Here is a 21,383-nt window from a genome sequence, read left to right as displayed (position 1 = left end):
TCTCATAACGATAAAAATAATGTCAACAAAAATTGATGACTTACTAGGCTATGTAGTAAATTATTGTTATGTGTAATTCTAACAATCCTTGTTTCACAGAGGAAGCACACAGACCTTGATAAGTAATTGATCCAAAGTCGAACATCAAGTAAACAACCTACTGAATTTGAAACCAGAATTGTCTGATACTACTGTTCATGCTTTGAAACTGCATCATTCCAGCTGATATCATTAATATAGCAATCTGTATAAAAAGTTCTTAACTGTGAGACAGAATCCAGGAATCACTAATATTTCTTTAAAAGACAAATATTGAGTGTGATTTTATAATTTGATGTTTTGGAGTAATGTACTAATATATCTATATACTTCTAGAAGAATATATATGTAATTTTATATGGAATTTATATTTCCAAAACCTCTAACTACATATGCATTGGGCATATACTCTTCCTTTATTCACTGTGTCATCTGGTTTGGCAGGGCAGGAAATTCTATAGGAGTCTGGGGCCAAAACTAGAGTTAGTAAGCATTTGTCTGGCTTATCTTGCCTCAGTGCTGCATTTTATGCTTTTGGTTCCTGATCATAAACAACAGATACTAAATATTTTTTATAACAATGCCACTTTCCTAAAGATATCTCCATTTTCTAGCTGTGATAATTTTTTAAAAAATGATTTCAAGTTGGAGAAAGGAACATTTGCACTCAGGATGAGGTTCAGTCTCAAGTTAAGTTGTTTCACACATCCCCTGCTTTTTTCTAATATATTTTTAAACATTCGCACCAAAGGGTAGATGGTTTTGAAACTAATTTCTGCATAATATGTACTTAACTTCTGAACTCGTACTAAAAAGATATTTGTAGGGGTGGTTTGAAAGGTTTGGAAAGGAAAGCAGGGAATAAAAGACTCCCTTTCTCTGATGACTGTGGTATCAAAAACATCAAAGTTACATAAAATGGTGAAGATCTGACGACCGGACTGCTCCCTGAAGATTTACTTTACAGATCATTTTGAAAACACTAACTGTGTTCAGAAAGAGTGCCGCCTTTTTATAATTTTTTATTTTTATTATTTATTTATTTATTTATTTATTTATTTATTTATTTATTTATTTTTTGAGACAGAGTCTCGCTCTGCGGCCCAGGCTAAAGTGCAGTAGTGCGATCCCGGCTCACTGCAACCACCGCCTCCCGGGATCAAGCGATTCTCCTGCCTCAGCCTCCCGAGTAGCTGGGACTACAGGCACACGCCACCATGCCCGGCTATTTTTTTTGTATTTTTAGTAGAGATGGGGTTTCACCATGTTAGCCAGGATGGTCTCCATCTCCTCACCTCGTGATCCGCCCGCCTTGGCCTCCCAAAGTGCTGGATTACAAGCGTGAGCCACCACGCCCGGCCAAAAATAAAATTTTAAACGAGCTAGTATGTATCAAAAGTAATGGTTTGATGTTGTGTGGAGCCCAGAGAAAATATTTCGTGTGGCACAAGTCAACATAAACAATGACAGAGATTTCATTCTGCAGGATAAAGCATTTCCTTTTTTTTTTTTCTTTTCGTTTTTTTTTTGACAGGTTCTCGCACTGTTGCCCAGGCTAGAGTGGTGTGATCCCGGCTCACTGCAACCTCCGCCTCTCGGGTTCAAGCGATTCTCCTGCCTCAGCCTCCCGAGTAGCTGGGATTACAGGCGCCCACCACCACACCCAGCTAATTTTTGTATTTTCAGTAGAGACGGGGTCTCACCATGTTGGCCAGGCTGGTCTCGCACTACTGGCCTCAAGTGATCCGCCCGCCTCGGCCTCCCAAAGTGCTGGGATTACAGGTACGCCACCGCACCTGGCCAGCATTTCTTTCAAAATTAAAAACTTATAATTTATAATTTTCGGAAGCATGCAGATTTTTTAAGGAAATAAAAAGAAATATATACAGCCCACTCCACTTCCTTGCCCCTCTTTCTGACAAGTGCCCTCCTGCCTCACCACCTTAGCCATCACTCTAAATTTTCTAGAATGGTAGGACTTCAGGGGCTACGTGGGCATTGATGGCTGTGCACACGCAAGGGGCAGGAGTGGGAGTGCAGCGCAAAGCATGTTGCCAGGTAGAAGAGGAGAGAAAGCAGAAAAAGCCAAAACCAAGGCCTGAAGTGAGAGGGGGCGGTGGTGGATGATGCAGACCCTCCCTGGTAACCAGAGGAGGGCAAACTCCAACCGCAGAGCAGTGATGCCACTTGTGGGCCCTCAGATTGGAGAGGACCGAGAAGAGTGACAGGGCTGTGCGCTCTGGGGCACTTCACGCAGACGGGAGTAGGGAGGCTGTTTTTTGCGCGTGCATATGGCGGTGGGGGGGAAGGGGGGATCCTGCTGCACTGGCCGCCCAAGTTGGGGGGCGAGCTCGGTGGTGACGCGCGGCCCTCACGTGACCCAGAGCTGCAGAGCGACGCAGCCTTCGGTGCAGTCGTCACTCGCGTCTGTCTACCAGCTCCCCGCTGCCCTGAGCTCGGCGGGCTGGCATCCGGCCCGGGAAAAAGCGGAGCAGGTAAGGGCCCCGGGGCCCGCGCGCCCCGGCCATGCCAGCAGCGGCTGACCGACCCCGGCAACGGGCGCAGAACAGCGCAGGGGTCCCCGCCAGTTTTCTCCACACTCCAACATGCTTGGGAACATAGAGGCCCCCAAGGGTGGGGAAGCAGGAGCGGCTGGGTTTCCAGGGGCGGCAGAGCCACCAAAAGCGATGGAAAACCACCCCCGAGTCCCTGCAGGAAAACGGGGAACACCGCGGGGGGCGGGGCGGCCGAGGGTGGGGTGGGAGCGGGGGGTGGGAGACGCGGGGCGCTGGCGCGAGGGGAGCCCGGGCCCAGGGCAGGGAAAGGGCCGGCGGCGCTGGCCTCACTAGCGTGCCGCTGCAGCAGCCCCCACTCCCCCCACCCCGGCCCGACTGCAGGTCTGCGAGGCTAAGTGTCCCCGCGGCGCACCTAGCAGCGAGAATCCGGAGGAGGAGGAAACTGCAAGGATAGGCCCAGGTCGGTTCGAGGGACGGTGGTGGGGCGGGGGTCGGAACGTGAGGAAAGCCCAGTCTGAGACCCCAACCCCCTCCACCCCATCCCCCACTCCTATACCGGTCCTCCATTTTGGTGCCTGCGAAGCTCTGGGAAAGAATCCTGGGAAAGGAAAAATGGTGGGTTTGGGGGAAGGGAGGTAAGGGGAGAAAGCTGGAGGGAGGGGCTCTAATTGGAGGCCCCCTAGAGGACGCACGGAACTTCCAACTTGGGAAAAAATGAAATGAAAAAATCCTTTGATATCAGGGTTCTGAATCCTGCTGGTCAGTGCACCAAGCATTCAGTCTCTCTCCTTGCCTTTGTCTTACTTGTGTTCAAAGAAGAACAACCAGAAAAAAAATCTCATCATGGCAAATATTCACCAGGAAAACGAAGAGATGGAGCAGCCTATGCAGAATGGAGAGGAAGACCGCCCTTTGGGAGGAGGTGAAGGCCACCAGCCTGCAGGAAATCGACGGGGACAGGCGCGCCGACTTGCCCCTAATTTTCGATGGGCCATACCCAATAGGCAGATCAATGATGGGATGGGTGGAGATGGAGATGATATGGAAATATTCATGGAGGAGATGAGAGAAATCAGGAGAAAACTTAGGGAGCTGCAGTTGAGGAATTGTCTGCGTATCCTTATGGGGGAGCTCTCTAATCACCATGACCATCATGATGAATTTTGCCTTATGCCTTGACTCCTGCCATTTATCATGAGATTAATACTGTGATTCCCGCTGTTTTCTTTTTCCTTGCATTTTCCTAATATGCCTTTACTGATCCGTTTGCTGTGAACCCTGTTATTTCCATGTGTCAAGTGGGTCTTGTGTTGCCAGCTTCTATTTGGAAATTGCCTTTGCACTCAGTCTAAGTTTCTGTCAGCAGTAGTTTCACCCATTTGCATGGAAAAATTTAAAGCTAATAAAGCAATTTAAAAAGCAATCTATACATTTATTGTCTCATTAAAAATGTATACTTACATATAACAGATGAACTAAAAAAAACTGAGATTAAATACACTAGAGTGTTAATTGGGGCACATTTCTGTGTGATAACTAATCCCAGCACTTTGGGAGGCTGAGGTAGGCGGATCACGAGGTCAGCAGATCGAGACCATCCTGGCTAACACGGAGAAACCCTGTCTCTACTGAAAAAAAAAAATACAAAAAATTAGCCGGTCATGGTGGCACACGCCTGTAGTCCCAGCTACTCGGGAGGCCGAGGCAGGAGAATGGCTTGAACCCAGAAGGCAGAGGTTGCAGTGAGCCGAGATCACGCCGCTGCACTCCAGCCTGGGCGACAGAGCATGACTCAGTCAAAAAAAAAAATGATATGTGACATTTTTTCCTTTTATTTTCTGGAGTTTGAGAAGCAATGAAAATTATTTTTCAATGAGATTATGAATGTAGTGCAGATACATAACAATACTGACTCAACAAATTTGAAGAGTAAACTAAGTATCCTTCAGTCTTAACTGAAATAATAAACCTTCCCTTTATTACAGATACATTCCTTTAAAGAGCCCGTTTTCTGCTCTGTGAAATGGGGAACAATGCTTGTCTTACAGGGCTGCTGAGTGGAACTGATGAAATGTGGAACTGTGTTGGGCTGACTTCTGTTCCCAACTCCCCAACATTTAACAGGACCGGGACCCCCATCAGGTACTTAGGGAGGACTGGAGGAATTATCACTCATGTTTCCAAGTCCAGACAGTGAAAATAGGTGGGTTCCCCCATGTCATTCTTGTTATTTGCAATCCTCCTGCTCCCCTGATTACTTATTAATAATAAATTCTTAATTGGCCACACTTTCCTTTCTGCTGGATCCTGTTTCTGTTGCTGTTGATGAGGTGCTAGGGTCTTCAAGGTAACAAAGCCCCACTGATTTCTCTGGAGTATCTCGTGAGCCAAATCCCCATTTGACCTCTATAGAATTGTGGAGAATGTCTTTATAACTTGAGTTATGTTTATCCCGGTGAGTACAACTCTTGTGGTTCTTGGGGTTACATTGGTTCTTAGAAAAATAGCCCTTTCTGGTTTTCTTTCATAACTCCTTCAAATAACTCAGACAAGAGTGCACTGGTAACTAGCTCAGGAAATGCATCTAAGTGTGCCCTGAATTGCATTACTGCAAACCTCCACAATACAAACAGGCTGAAGGCTTTATTTGTGCCTGTGTTTCTATCCTTGACATGGATTTTCTCAAAGGAGGCTTTTGGCAGGCCTGCCCACCCAGTTTAACAGACTTACCCAGACCTGTAAGTTAATTGGGGGAACACATTTTCTTTAAAGCGGAAACACACTCCCTTCTTGTCCATACCTGAACCATGAAACTACTTTGTAAGTTCTTAAAAACTATATTAAGTATTTGGTATTGTTATTTCTTTGTGAGTGTGTGCCCTTTTCTCCAGACAGTTTCTGGTATGGTGCCCGACATAGTAGATATGAAATTACTAATATTTTGATTGATTAGTTAACTAAGATAGAGTTAGAAATCCAGCTCAAAACTGTCCCTAACTCACTATCCTTAACTAAGGGGCCAAAGGCAAGTAACTAGTTATGTGGAAAGCATTACATTGTTTCCAAAGGAACATAGCAAGGAAAGTTTCTAACTCAAATTCTGTAAACTTTTTTTAAAACTTTGTATATGTTAGTGTTTAGGGAAACATAGGCCCCTTACTTGAATCACAATCACCTAGGGAAAGTGTTAAAAATGATGACAGCTGGGTGCTATTCCCACCCACTACCAGCCACTGTCACCACCTGAATCACCAGAATCAGGAATTACTATTTTGACAGTTTCCCAAGTGATTCTCACACATCTGAGTTTTGACAACATAGGCATAGAGAAACATTGACAGTAATTACACCATTTTACAAATATCGTGATCCAAATTACCTTACTTAGTTGATTCCACAAAGAATATACGTTTCCAAAGTACAGCATTCCAAAATCAGACTACATTAGACCATCAATGTATGTTTATACTTAAACCAGTACTGTTTTATCCTCTTTTCAAATATCCTATTAAACTAATACCTTATCATGAGTTTATTATTAATAATAAATGTATAATAATTATGAAATTATTAAATAAATTATGCATTATCATTTCTATGCCAACCTGTGCCCTTTCACAACAATGATTTTGTCTTAATCTCCCTGGAACTCAGTTTCTAGCACAGTGCCTAGTATAGTAGATGTTTCATAGCATAATAATTCATTTAATTAATTCATTTACCAATTAATTATTAAATTATTTTAGGATTATAGTTTATCTAAAACAATATATAACAACATTTTTGAGCCTGTGTTTTTTTTTAATACTTTCGTATTTTAAAAGTTTCTATAAAGAACATTTTAAAATGTTAATACTTTTTATAATTATTTATATAATGTCATCATACATATTTGGATCATGAATATAGGGAAAATATAAACAAAACCATAATCCAGTCATCCAAAGATACCATTCGTAAGTTTTTAAATCTTCATCTTATATTTTATCATGATAAAGCTAGGCTTAGAGCCTCTTGTGAGGAACACTGCCTCTTTCAAAGCCCCTGCCAAAGAAATATATTTAGCTTGCCATGTTTGTTACTGTTTTTCTAATCTCTCCTCTCCACTTATCAAAGCTGATTGACTCACATTTGATCAACTTTCGGTTAGTTAGCTCTTGATTTTCAAAACTCAAACCATCACATTTCAGAAGTCCACTCACAGTGATGTAATGTAGTCCAATTTTGAAATGTATTTTTGTAAATTTAGAAATATAAAGTAAATATATTTATTTACTAGAACAGGACAGAACTATTTATTTACGAAACTTAAAAATTGTCTTAGAAGTAGAAAAAGTTTTGGGTTTCATAAATGAAATGGGCAAAATTCCATGTCTACTCTTTCTCCTTTCCTGACATCACATATATTATATAGTAAATATACTGATTTTGTTTAGAAAGGTCCAATTTTTAGATTTTCAGAAAGATAGCATGTTATGTAGTTGATATTTCATGTGTAACCAGCTGGAATGCTTTCTAAGTGATATAACTCTACATAACCCAATAAATATGGCATCCCTATAAACTTGAAAATCTAATTAAAAAAAAAGTTTGCCAGACATTTGAAAAGTCACAATTAGCATGTTTAGAAATTTACTCTGATGGAAAATATTTTCTATTTAATAAAAATAAACTTTGCTGAGTTTCATATGAAGAGAGAAATCTTCAGATGTATGCCTATTTTATTTTATTTTATTTTATTTTATTTTATTTTATTTTATTTTTTTGAGACAGAGTCTGGCTTAGTCGCCCAGGCTGGAGTGCAGTGGCGCGATCTCGGCTCACTGCAAGCTCCGCCTCCCGGGTTCACGCCATTCTCCTGCCTCAGCCTCCCGAGTAGCCGGGACTACAGGCGCCCACCGCCTCGCCCGGCTAATTTTTTGCATTTTTAGTAGAGATGGGGTTTCACAGTGTTAGCCAGGATGGTCTTGATCTCCTGACCTTGTGATCCGCCCGCCTCGGCCTCCCAAAGTGCTGGGATTACAGGCGTGAGCCACCGCGCCCGGCCTGTATGCCCATTTTAAAAAATCGTTTTCACACAAATGAACTTTGTGTTTCTGACTGTAAAGTAATGCATTTTTGTTGTTGCTTTGAGCAGAAGAAAAACTGTATTAAGAAAGTTTTAAAATATTTTCTTCAACACCTTGTTTCTTTTCCTAAGATCACATGAGTATCAATTAATTTTAAGTTGTTGTCTATTTTTTCCCTAAATTAATGCATATTACTTAGTTTGTAATTAAAATTTGGTTTTTAAAAGAGGAAGCAAACTAATGTGTCAGTTATTAAAAGAGTGGAAAATTTGTTGAAAAAGAATAATGAATTTCAAACTAGTTCTGGATCCTTTAGCTGATTATGTAAACTTAGTAGTTATTGCCATGGTAACGCATTAGTGTTTACTATACTCATTGGTAAAATGGAGATGATAATTTCCAGGGCTGCTGTGAGACCCAAAGGAGGTAAAGGGCATGTGAGTGAACGGTGTTGGGTGACTTCATGTTTTCACCTGTACATTCAGAATCCAAGTACCTCAGATCCCCTTCAGCTGCTCGGAGTGGTAGCCAAACTATGTCACAGTCCCACTCCATCCCTCAGCTATGATGACCCACCCACTCCTCCCAGTTCTGCACTCTCCACTGGTCTTGATCACTACAGATTTCTCTAGACACCTCAACGTGTTAATGTCCCAGTTTATATCCTACAGAGGTGTGCATAAAGACCTACTTGAATTACAGTTGTGCTAGTTTTGGTGGGTACTGTCTTAGTGATGCTTGGACCATGGTATGTTTTATATTTTTAGCAAAAGAGGCCTTTTTCTCAGCTTGTATTTGTGGTTATAGGATATTAGGGGCCTAGTCTTGCTTTTTTATCCACTCCGACAATCTCTGTCATGTAATTAGAGGGCTAAGACAATTTCCATTTCAAGTGACTATCAATATGGTTGTCACACAACCACAATGTTCTGTTAATTTTTCAGTCTTTTCTCTCTGTGTCTCATTTCAAATGGTTTCTTTTGCTATGTCTTCAGGTATACTATTCTTCTACAATGTGTAATCTGCCATTAACTTCATCTAGTATATTTTTTCATTTCAGACATTGTAGATTTTATCTCTAGATGTTTAATTTGAGCCTTTTAAATATTTTTTTATATTCCATGTCTCCACTAAACTTGTTCACTCTTTCCTGTAGCTTCTTGACCACATGCAATGAAGTTCTAATTATCTGCTTTTATGTCCTTATATAATTCTACCATCGTTGTCATTTCTGGGTCAGTTTTGATTGGTTGCTTTTTCTCTCATGATGATTTTTATTTTCCTGTTTCTTTGTAGGCTCTTGATTGGATGTCAGACATTGTAAGTTTCACCTATTGAGTGCTGGGTATTTTCGTATCCCTGGAGTTATATTAATTTGTATTCTGGAAAACAGTTTTTGTAAAGTTTGGTCTTTTAGATTCTTGCTTTAAAACTTTGTAAGAAAGGATTAGTGTTGTATTTAGAGTTAATCGTTCCCCACTAATGAGGAAAATTCTTTCTGAGTACTCTATCTGATGTCCTGTGAATTATGAGGTTTCCAATTCTGGCTAGTGGGAACATGCGCTGTTCCCAAACATGTGTGAACTTAAGGAATTATTTCCTTTAATCCTTTTTGGTAGATCATTTCCTGATCTGGGGTAGTTTTCCTACAGATATGTGATGATCAGAGTGATCAGTACTAGTTAAAATAATTGGCAGCCATTAGACTGAGGTGACTCTAGCAAACTAGAGTTTCTATGTAAGCAAATTGAAACCCAACTCATAGTGAATGGTCATAGCCTAGGAAAATAAAATGTAAGCATAACCAATTAAAAACTGCCAACTAACCTCTAACTAGAGACTTTACCCATCAAAAGCTGCCTATTAACCACTAACTAGAAACCTTTCACTTTTAAAAATCAAATGTTTTCTTTGTTTTGCTTTAGAAAACATTTTAGAAAAGTTTTTCCCTCATATGCCCCCTTGGTGGAACACTGAACCACCTGCAGTTTGGCGTTGCTCTGTTCATGAATAAACTCAGCTCAAATAAACTCTTCAAAGTTTTAATGTGCCTAAGTTTATTATTTAACAGTACTCAGGTAAATATTCAAGAGTGGCTCTCCATGGATCTCTGGAATTCCTTCTCTGTGCGGCTCTTTCCTTTTTGGGACACAGCCCTGTGAACTCCAGCTTCCTTGCCCTCCTTGGACTCCCAACTTCTTATTCTAAGCTCTGGGATACCATGGGGTTTTGCCTGGATTCCTGCTTGTTGCACTGCGACCTGAAAACTTTCTTCAGGAAATAAGCTGGGGCAATCATAAGAATAACCTCATTTGTTCCCAGTTTCTCAGGGATCACTAAACATTGTTGCCTGCTGTCGAAGGTCTTGAGAACAGCTTGTTCTTATATTTCATCCAACTTTTTAGTTGTTTTATGTGGGAGAAAAATTCCATCTGTCTAGGAGCAGAAATTCTGTTATGCCTTAGGTAAATGTTCTGTTTTTGTTTGTTTGTTTGTTTTTGAGATGGGGTCTTGCTCTGTTGCCCAGCCTGGAGTGCAGTGGCATGATCATAGCTCACTACATCCTCAATCTCCCCAGCTCAAGCAATTCTGCACCCTCAACCTTACAAGTAGCTGGGAACACAGATGTGCACCACCACACCCAGCTAATTTTTTTTTTTTTTTTTTTTTTTTTAGTAGAGACGAGGTATTGCTATGTTACACAGGTTGTCTTGAACTCCTGAGCTCAAGCAGTCCTAACACCTTGGCCTCCCAAAGTGCTGGGATCACAGGTATAAGCCCCCATGCCAACCTTGAATAAATGTTTAATGTGGCCATTATGACTCTGTGGGGATCCTCAAATCCTTAGCCCAGTTCTGCCCTTCACTAAAGAACAGCAGGCAAGTCACTTCATTTCTCTAGAAGCAAAGACTTGCATTTCCCACAGCAAATTTAATTTGACACAGCAAATTAAAAATGAAAAAAAATTAGCATTGTATTATAAAAGAAACATTACACTGGATTCTTGTTTTTAAAAAAACAGCAAGGAAGACTTTATTCAAGACTCTTGCAAGATGGGAGAGAGATTGAACTCTGTTCCAAATACTACTGAGACAGTTGGGATTTTATGGCCACTGGGAAACGTGAGGGAGAGGGTGAAAACTACTAAGAAATTTGGTTAGTTATCAGAGGAAGGGGAGGAACTTGAATAGACATCAAAAGTGGCGGAAGAAGAGCTTGATTGGATGGCAAAGGTGGGAGGATTCTTGATAAACTGACTGAGCAGGATTATTTGCTAAAACTGGGCTCAGTTGGCAAAAGAGAAGGCCTAGTTGAAAAAAAAAAAAAGGCTCAAAGAAGCCTGACTAAAGTTTTGGTCTAGGAGAAAGGAGTCCATGTCAGTATGCATTGGTGATTTTTGAAGCATTTCACACAGACTGCCTGCTTCACAATCTCTTGTCTTTCTTGTTAACAACATAGAATTTGTCACCCTTCCGTAATATTACATGATTCAAATATACTCCTAACTGGGTCCCAAAACATATGTTATTATCATGCTCCCCTGAAAGATTCTAATGCACACTAATACTGGAGAACGACTGGTAGTACAATGGAAGCACAATTATATTGAGTACAAATATGCCTAGAGAAAGACTGTAAGAAAATGTGTCAAAATGCTAGAGAACCTAGCAATGCATATATCATGGGATCTAAATTATCCTATTCTATGTTAGGATTTATTTTTGAAAAATTTTCAACATTTCTAACCTTGGGATACATCATAAACTAGATGAGATAGTTTTATCTTTCTCAGAAAAGTGTTTCTGTTCACTATCTCCATGAGATTAATTTTGTTAGCTCTCTCATAAAAGTGAGAATATATGACATTTGTCTTTTCATGTGTGCCTTATTTCACTTAACATAACGTCTTCTAGTTCCATCCATGTTGTCACAAATCATTGGATTTCATTGTTTTTATGGTGGAATAATATTCCACTCTGTGTATGTACCACATTTTCTTTATTAGTTTACCCTTGGATAGACACATAGGTTGATTGCATATCTTGGCTATTGTGAATAGTGGTGCAATAAACATGGGAGTGCAGATATCTCTCCAATATACTGATTTCTTTTCCTTCCGATATTGCTGGATATATGGTAATACTATTTTTAGTTTTTTGAGAACCCTCCACACTGTTTTCCATAATGGCTGTACTAATTTATATCCTACCAATAGTGTACAAGCTTTCTTTGTTTCTTCCCTTTCTTTGTTTCTTCCCCAGCACTGTTGTTTTTTTTTTTTTTTTTTTTTTTTTTGAGATGGAGTTTCACTGTCTTCAGGGTGGAGTCCAGTGGTGCAATCTTTTGCCCACTGCAACTTCTGCCTCCTGGATTCAAACGGTTCCCCTGGCTCAGCCTCCTGAGTAGCTGGGGCTACAGGTGTGCCACCACACCCAGCTAATTTTTTTTTTTTCTTTTTTTTAGTAGAAATGAGGTTTCACCATGTTGGCCAGAATGGTCTTGATCTCCTGACCTTGTGATCCGCCCACCTCGTCCTCCGAAAGTGCTGGGATTACAGGTGTGAGCCACCAAGCCAGGCCTTCCCCAGCATTTGTTATTTTCTGTGTTTTGGATAATAGCTATTACAACTAGGGTGAGATGATATCTCACTGTGGTTTTGATTTGCATTTGGTGGTTACCAGAGGTTGGGAAGGGTTGTAGGGAGAGGGGATAAAAACAGGTTGTTGGTTAACAGGTACAAAAATTAGAAGGAATAAGATCTAGTGTTCTATAGCACAATAGGATGACTATAGTTACCAATGATTTCTTGTATATTTCAACTTGGAATGTTCCCAACACAAACAAATGATAAATGTTTGAAGTGATGGATATCCCAATTTCTGATTTGATCATTGCACATTATATGCTTGTATCGAAATATCACATGTACCCCATAAATATGTACAACTATTATGTATCCATAAAAATAAAAAATGCAAAAAAGCTGTAGGTGATAAATAAGAACAATTTAATAGATGTTCAAAACTGGGGAAAAAAGTGTTTCTGAATCCATGGTGTATGTTACAGAAACTGTAATATAATAATTAAGAAAGTAAAGTGTATAAATATATGTGGGCATATGCATATTTAAATAGAAAAAGATGTAAAAGAATTCACCACTGATAACATTTGGGAACGGATATGTGATTAAAAGTGATTTTTCTGTTCTATTTTCTTCAATGCCAGAGTTTTATTTTTAAATTTTTGTATAGTTACAATCTTATTGCCATTAAAAATTCTGAATATATGTTATGTTAATTTGGAATATGCAGAAAATAATAGTTATAACAATACTCATAACATATTTTTAGTGTGAACTACGTTCCAGAGAGTGTTCTAAGTAATTTACAAGCATTAATCCATTTGTTCCTCAGAGGAGACCTGTGAAGGCTGTGAAAGGAAAAAAATCTTGGGCCCCAAAATCACCAAGCTAAAGAGAAAAATCAAGCTGGGAACTGCTCAGGGCAAACCTGCCTCCCATTCTATTCAAAGTCACCGCTCTGCTCACTGAGATAAATGCATATCTGATTGCCTCCTTTGGAGAAGTTAATCAGAAACTCAAAGGAATGCAACCATTTGTCTCTTATCTACCTATGACCTGGAAGCTCCCTCCCCGCTTCAAGTTGTCCCGCCTTTCTGGACAGAACCAACATTCATCTTACATATGATGATTGATGTCTCATGTCTCCCTAAAATTGTATAAAACTAAATTGTGCTCTGACCACCTTGGGCACCTGTCGTCTGAACCTCCTGAGGCTGTGCCATGGGCGTGCATCCTCAACCTTGACAAAATAAACTTTCTAAATTAACTGAGACCTGCCTCGAATATTCGGGGTTTACAAGGCTATACTATCAATGAGCCCACTTTACAAGGGAGGAAAATGAGGCACACACAGGTTAAGCAAATTACCTGAGGTTGTTCAGCTAATGAGTTGCAAAACCAGGATATAAGCAAAACTGGATCCAGAATCAGTGCTCTCAGCCTCTCAATAAAGTAAATAAAAAATACATTAAAACCAAGACTGGAACAGCTGGAGACAGCCACCTATGTTCTTAAAAGTCCTTATGACTTTTAAACATAAACAAAAGCTGAGGGAGTTCCTCATTGCTAGACCTGCCCTTAAGGAAAATGCTAAAGCGAGTCCTTCAAGTCGAAATAAAAGGATGCTAGACTAGCAACATGAAATCATTTGAAAACATAAAACTCTCTGATGAAGGTTAATATGTACACAAATATAGGATCCTATAGTGTTGTAATGTTAGTGTATGAATCACTTTTAGTGCTGATATAGAATTTAAGAGACAAAAGCATAAGAAGTAACCCAAAGTCTGTGTTAATCATACACAATATAAACAGATATAATTTGTGACATTGATAAGTTGGGGGGTGGATATTTAAGGAGTAGAGGTTTTGTACGTGATTGAAGTTGGCATCAGTTTAAAATAGATTGCTATAACTTAAGGGTGTTTTATATAATCCCAATGATAACCATGAAGAAAATACCTTTAGAGGAAAAAAAAAAGAAGAGAATCAAAGCAGTCACTACAAAAACTCAATGAAATACAAAGGAATAGGGTAGGAGAGAAAAAGCAGGACAAAATAGCTATAAGAAAAACAGAATACAACAAAACAGCAATAGTAAATCTTTTCCTAACGGTAATATCTTTACAGGCAAACAGATTAAACCTACCAATCAAAAGACATAGATTGACTGAATGGATTTTAAAAAACAAGATCTAACTACTTTCTGTCTAAAAGGGATTCACTTTAGATCTAAGGACACATGTAGTCTGAAAGTGAAAAGATGGGAAAAGATATTTCATACAAATGGTAAACAGAGGGCAGAGGTTGCCATATTTATATCAGACAAAATAAATTTTAACTAAAAACTGTTACAAGAGACAAAGAAAAACACATAATGATAAAAGAGTCAATTCTTCAGGAATATATAACAATTATAAATATATATACACCTAACATCAGAGTTCCCGAATATATGAAACCAACATAAACAGAATTGAAGGGAAAAATAGTCAGCAATACAATAATAGTAGAGGACTTCAATATTTCACTTTCAATAATGGACAGAAAAACCAGAGAGAAGATCAATAAGGAAACGGAGGACTTGAACAGCACTGTAGACTAATTGGACCTAACAAACATACACAAAATTCTCCACCCGACAACAGGGGAATACACATTTTTCTCAAGTGCATACAGAACATTATCCAAGATAGAAAATGTTTTCCACCACAAAACAAGTCTTAACACATTTAAGAAGACTGAGAAACCACACAAAGTATATTTTCTGACCACACTGGAAATAAACTAAAAATCAATAGCAGAAGGAAAACTGAAAAATCCACAAATACATGGAAATTAATCAACACTGTTAGTCAATAGACAAAAGAAGCAATCACAAGAGAAACTGGAATATATTTTGAGACAAATGAAAACTCAACAGTCTAAACTTATGGGTATAGTGAAAGTAGTACCAAGAGGAAAGCAAGTCTATAGCAGTAAATAATTACATTAGAAAAAAACAAAGATCTCAAATCAACAACTTACACATTTAGGAACTAGAAAAAAAACAAACAAAATCCAAAATTAGCAGAAGGAATGAAATGACAAAAATTAGAGCGGAGATAAATGAAATAGAGAATTTAAAAAATAGAAGAAGATCAATGAAACAGTTGACTTTTTGAAAAGATCAATAAAATTGAGAAGCTCTTAGCTAGATTTACTACAAACAACAGAAAGGAGATTCAACTAAAATCAGAAATGAAAGAGGAACCAGGTGTGGTAGCTCACGCCTGTAATCCCAACACTTTGGGAGGCTGTGGTGGGTGCCTCACTTGAGGTCAGGAGTTCAAGACTAGCCTGGCCAACATGGTGAAACTCTGTCTCTACCAAAAAATACAAAAATTAGCCAGGCATGGTGGCATGTGCCTGTAGTCCCAGCTACTCAGGAGGCTGATGTGGGAGAATCACTTGAGCCCAGGAGGCCGAGGTTGCAGTGAGCCGAGATCTTGCCACTGCACTCCAGCCTGGGTGACAGAGTGAGACTCTGTCTCCAAAAAAAAAAAAAAAGAAAAAAAAAAAAAAAGAAAGAAAGAAAGAAAAAAGAAAAAGAAAAAAACACAAAGAAATGAAAGAGGAGACATTGCAACTGATGCCACAGAAATAAAAAGGATTATAAGAGTGGCGGTGATGGGAGGGATGGGCAACAGGGAGATGTTGATCAAAGGTACAACATTTCAGTTAGACTGCAGGAATAAGTTTTATTTATCTATTGCACTGCATGGTGACCACAGTTAATAATGATGTATTGTATATTTCAAAATTGATACAAGAATAGGTTTTTAATGTTCTCACTGCAAAAAAGCAATGATAAGTTGGTGAGGTTATGGATATGTTAATTAGCTTGGTGGGATCTTTCTTCAGTGTATACATAGATTACAACATTACATTGTACCCCATAAACATGCACAATTGTTATTTATCATTTAAAAACAAAAATAAGTGTGATTATAAAAGAATACTGTGAAAAATTATACTCTAACAAATTGGATACCCTAGAGGAAATGGCGAAATTCCTCAAATCATACAACCTACCAAAACTGAATCATTAAGAAATTTAAAATCTGAATATACTTATAACTGGCAAACATATTGCATAAGTATCAAAAACATTCGAATGAAGAAAAGCCCAGGATCAGATGACTTCACTGGAGAACGATACCAAACATTTAAAGAAGAATTTACACCCATCCTCTTCAAAATATTCCACAAAATTGCAGAGAAGGGAACACTTTCATTTTATGAAGTTAGTATTTCCCTGATATCAAAACCTATACAAACACAGTACAAAAAAGAAAACTACATAGCAATATTCTCCATGAATATAGGCACAAAAATCCTTAGCAAATAGAATTTAGTAATATGTAAAAAGACTGCTTCAAAGACCTAAAAACTGAAATACCATTCAACCCAGCAATCTGATTACTGGACATATACCCAAAGGAATATAAATTATTCTATTAAAAAGACACATAGCTGGGCATGGTGGCTCACACCTGTAATTCCAGATTTTTGGGAGACCGAGGGGGAGCAGATCACTTGAGGTCAGGAGTTCGAGACCAGCCTGGTCAACATGATAAAACCCCGTTTTTACTAAAAATTCAAAAATTAGCTGGGCATGGTGGTGCATGCCTATAATCCCAGCTACTCAGGAAGCTGAGGCGGGAGAATAGATTGACCCCAGTAGGCAGCAGTTTCAGTGAGCCGAGATTGTGCCACTTTACTCCAGGCTGGACCACAGAGTGAGACGCCCTCTTAAAATAAATAAATAAATAAATAAAGACACGTGCATGCGTATGTTCATGACAGCACTATTCACAATAGCAAGGACATGGAATCAACCTAAATGCCTATCAATGATAGACTGGATAAAGAAAATGTGGGTACATATACACCATGGAATATGATGCAGCCATAACAATGAATGAGATCATGTCCTTTGCAGGAACATGGACGGAGCTGGAGGTCATTATACTTAGCAAACTAATGCAGGAACCGAAAACCAAATACTGTATATTCTCACTTATAAGTGGGAGCTAACTGATGAGAACACATGGCCACATAGAAAGGAACAACACACACTGGGACCATTCAGAGGGTGGAGTGGGGGAAAAGGGAGAGGATCAGAAAAAAATAACTATTGTTATTTTTTCTATATACTAGGCTTAATCACCTGGGTGATGAAATAATCTGTACAACAAATCCCCATGACACAAGTGTACCTATGTCACAAACCTGCACATGTACCCCTGAACTTAAAATAAATGTTACATAAAATAAAATAAGAATTATTAACCATAAACAAGCAGCATTTATTCCAGAGATGGAAGGCCATTTCAACATTCAAAAATAAACTAATGCTATCCACCAAGTAGAAAAACAATACTGTATCAACTGATGCAGAAAAAGCATTTGGCAAAATGCAACACTTATTCATAATAAAAATGCTAAAAACTCTCAGTAAGTTAGGAATAGAAGGAAACTTGCTCAACTTAATACCGAGCGTCTACAAATGGTCTACAGCTAAGACTGTACTTAATGGTGAAAAAACTGAATGATTTCCTCCTAAGATAGGGAGCAAGACAAGAATGTCTGCTCTAAGCACTCTTATTCAACATACTGCTGGAAATTCTAGTTATTGTCATAAGGCAAGAAAATAAAATGAAAGGCACATAGATTGGAAAATAAGAAACAAAAGTATCTCTATTTTCAGATGACATGACTACCTATGTACAAAATCCCAAACAATGTATATTTGTCTTTTAAATCATCTCCACATGAACTTATGAGGCAATGTGTTTCAAAGAAGAATCTCTTAAAAATAAACTAAACGTTATTTGCTGACATGTAAAGAATTCTTCTACTCTATACAAGTGTGTTATTGGGCTATTTATGAAATGTTAAGAGGCTTGGTTGTCTTTACTCTGGCCCCAGACTGCAACCTCAGAGAAGTTTGATGTTAAGCTAAGGGAAAATTGAGGTAACAACGAGAAATCAATCCACCTTACCAAGTTGTGCATTCAGGACGATAGAAGACAGACATTCTTTGCCCACCAGGGAACATCTTAGGGCTTGAGAGCATGTCTGGGTGTCTTATGGTCTGGATTTGAGTCCCAGCCTTGCCACTTATAAATAATAAGCTGATGCCACAAACATGCCCCTTCAGCCTCCATTTCCTCTTTGGTAAAATGAGCATAATTGTGGTGCCTAACTCATAGGCTTCTAGTGAGGGTTAAATGACACAAGTAGAGCACCTAACATAATCTCTGCCACATTATAAATGGTATTTACTGTAAGGAGTTTTTACAAAATCTGTATAAAATGGAACCTTTTAGGTAATTACAAAACATATACAGAGGCAGAGACCAGGAAATTTGCTATATCTTTATGTTTTCTGCTTTTATCCCAAATAACATGGAGATCCATGGTTCTGTGAATGAAACCAGTCAGTTATTATATTCCAAGACAATGGTAATGAAGTACATGTCCTTTTCCCTTTTAGTGCATTCCTTGTTCTCTTCTTCTGAAAGTTGCAGATATCCACTAAGTTTGAAAATCTTTCATATCCTGAAGTTAAGTTGTTCAATGTTGTTTCCAAATTTGGAAGACCATGCGTAACACTAATGTCATGAGGAGCAGAAGAGAGAAGATTAGCTGCAACATGAAACAGTAATAGAGAATCATGTCTGACCAACCAAGCATTGTGATGGATAGGTTTTTCCACTCAAAGAAGGCCCTAGCTCTTCACTCTGCCAAGAGCAGGGGTTTCATCAATTGTAAGCGTTCTAAGAGGAGGCTTCCCACAGCCGCAAATTCTCCTTGTTGTCGTCTCCTCTTTCACTCAAAATTCACAGTGATGGTTGATTTGAGCCTAAACTTGAAAGGGAGTCAGAACAGAGAAGCTCACTGTCTGTTGACCTGGCAACGGAGTGACTTCATTATTACCCACATCTCATGTTCTCTTTAAAGTCTGCATTATTACCCTAGCATTTGGAACTGCCTTTCAGACTCTTGGCCTCCAGTTTAGCCTTGGGTGGAGGGGCTACTGCTAGTTTTCCTGGGATCCTTATTCACTGGCTGATTTATTTGGTATTTCCTATTTCATATTGAAAAATTGCTTGTGATTAGTTTTTGCCAGCACATCAGGAAAGAAGACAAATGCTGCAGCATTCATCAAAAGTTCTAACCACTGTTTTGCTGCATGAAATGGTCACCCAGGCTTTGCCACAACAATGAATTATTACACTTGTTTTGGGCAGATTATGCTGGACATGGGGTTCCTTTTTCCCTTACAGCCCTCAAGAACAGACCTCATCCAAGGACCCTCCTTTCGTCCTTCTCCCCTAATCACTCCTGTGTAGCTGCAGTGATTTCTCAGAGGTCCCTTGCCTAGCCCTCAATGGAGACAGCTTTTCTCAGTTTGCCAGGGGGGCTACCTTAAATTTTTTGTTGTCGTTGTTTGAGACAGAGTCTCGTTCTGTCGCCCAGGCTGGAGTGCAGTGGCAAGATCTCGGCTCACTGCAACCTCCATCACCTGGGTTCAAGTGATTCTCCTGCCTCAGCCTCCCGAATAGCTGGAATTACAGGCATGCACCACCATGCCCAGCTAATTTTTGTATTTTTAGTAGAGATGGGGTTTCACTATGTTGGCCAAGTTTTTCTCAAACTCTTGACTTCAGGTTATCCACCTGCCTCGGCCTCCCAAAGTGCTGGGATTAGAGGTGTGAGCCACCCGGCTGGCCCATTAATTCTTTTGAAAGAAGCTACTCTGTGAACCACCTTATTCTACAACTAAATATCTCCTTGTCTATCACTGCTGGATCTGAACAGAACCTGTGAGTTCCAGCTCCTGCCCAGACACAGCCCTCTGCCCAGACACAGCCCTCTCCCGAAGGAGGATCTGACTACCTTCCTGATCCCTTGAACGAATCCACCGGACTCAGAAAGTTGGTCAGCAGGAGCCATCCAGCTCTCTGGGAATACAAGGATCATACAGTCATTGTCTCACAAAGGGGTCTGGAGTCTCAATGGGCCTGAGAAGACACAGGCAGATCAGTACATTTGAAGGGGAAAAAAAGAGATCCTCTTTTTATTGTTGTTGTTTTTTTTTGTTTTTTTTTTTGTTTTTTTTTTTTGAGATGGAGTCTCGCTTTGTTGACCAGGCTGGAGTTCAGTGGCACGATCTCGGCTCACTGCAAGCTCCGCCTCCCGGGTTCACGCCATTCTCCTGCCTCAGCCTCCCAAGTAGCTGGGACTACAGGCGCCTGCCTCCACGACCGGCTAATTTTTTGTATTTTTAGTAGATATGGGGTTTCACCGTGTTAGCCAGGATGGTCTCGATCTCCTGACCTCATAATCCACCCACCTCGGCCTCCCAAAGTGCTGGGATTACAGGCATGAGCCACCGCTCTCTGCCAAGAATCACACTTCTTGAGGATGAACCTGCTGAGAGTCAGGAGTCTGCTGGAGTTTTTCCTGGCTAGTAGTGGAGGAGGCAGGAAAGGGTGAACTACAAATGTGAATACATTTGAGGGGGCAGCATGATCTAAAGAGCATGTGGAGAGAAGAAAAAAAAACACTCCTACGTTTCTAATTGCACCATGAGTCAGTGCCATTTCTATGTGGTGGAATGAGTGCCCTGCTGGGTCCGGGGGAATGGTAGAAAGTTTTTCCGTCATCTCCATCCAACTGAGTCATGGACCCCCTGAGTAGAGATTGAGGTAAGGGAATGAAGTCACCACCCACCCCATTTCTTCCTGTTTCCTGGGTTTTCCTATCCCTTTATTTTGTCCTCCTGTTTGCCTGAGAGAACTGTGTTTCCTTTGTACTTCGGAGGGGCCAGATGAAAGCCTCATACTATGTCTGCTGGACGGGACACTGGAGCAAGAGAGACAGGATGTCTCTCTTTATTCTAGTGTCAGACCCAAACCAGTAACTTGGGATGTTCCTGTTTCAGGGATAAGTCACTTCCCTTGCTAGCCTCCCTGGGAGCCAGGAAGGCTTCTGAATAACCCCTAATGCCTGGGACAGCCCCCACAGCAGAGAGCTCTCCAGCTCAAAATGTCAATAGTGCCGAGGTTGAGAAAACCTGCTCTAGAACAAGGCAAATGTTACTACCCACACCTACCTGCAAAGGAT

At 39.9% G+C, this 21,383-nt stretch overlaps 1 protein-coding gene across 3 annotated transcripts; it reads left to right on the top strand.

Moving 5' to 3' along the window:
• The first annotated feature begins 2,249 nt into the window (after positions 1 to 2,249).
• LOC105499778 (brain expressed X-linked 3) lies at positions 2,250 to 3,982 on the top strand. 3 transcript variants are annotated; one of them, XM_011772576.2, is made up of 3 exons: positions 2,250 to 2,534; positions 2,937 to 3,015; positions 3,372 to 3,982. In XM_011772576.2, the coding sequence occupies exon 3, from the start codon at positions 3,399 to 3,401 to the stop codon at positions 3,732 to 3,734; it is 336 nt and encodes a 111-aa protein (XP_011770878.1). In that variant the 5' UTR covers positions 2,250 to 2,534; positions 2,937 to 3,015; positions 3,372 to 3,398; the 3' UTR covers positions 3,735 to 3,982. The 3 variants fall into 3 exon arrangements, with proteins under 3 accessions (XP_011770878.1, XP_011770880.1, XP_011770879.1); XM_011772578.2 differs by lacking the exon at positions 2,250 to 2,534 and having other exon boundaries at positions 2,931 to 3,015; positions 3,417 to 3,982; XM_011772577.2 differs by lacking the exon at positions 2,250 to 2,534 and having other exon boundaries at positions 3,375 to 3,982.
• The last annotated feature ends 17,401 nt before the right edge of the window (positions 3,983 to 21,383 follow it).

This window comes from Macaca nemestrina, chromosome X (assembly GCF_043159975.1).
Source record: "Macaca nemestrina isolate mMacNem1 chromosome X, mMacNem.hap1, whole genome shotgun sequence".
Lineage (NCBI taxonomy): Eukaryota > Metazoa > Chordata > Mammalia > Primates > Cercopithecidae > Macaca > Macaca nemestrina.
Note: the sequence above shows the minus strand (reverse complement) of the source record. Positions and strands in the feature narration are given on the sequence as shown.

What these genes read in the sequence shown, in the direction of transcription:
- LOC105499778 (XM_011772576.2), top strand. Translation starts at nt 3,399, where the DNA reads ATGGCAAATATTCACCAGGAAAACGAAGAGATGGAGCAGCCTATGCAG.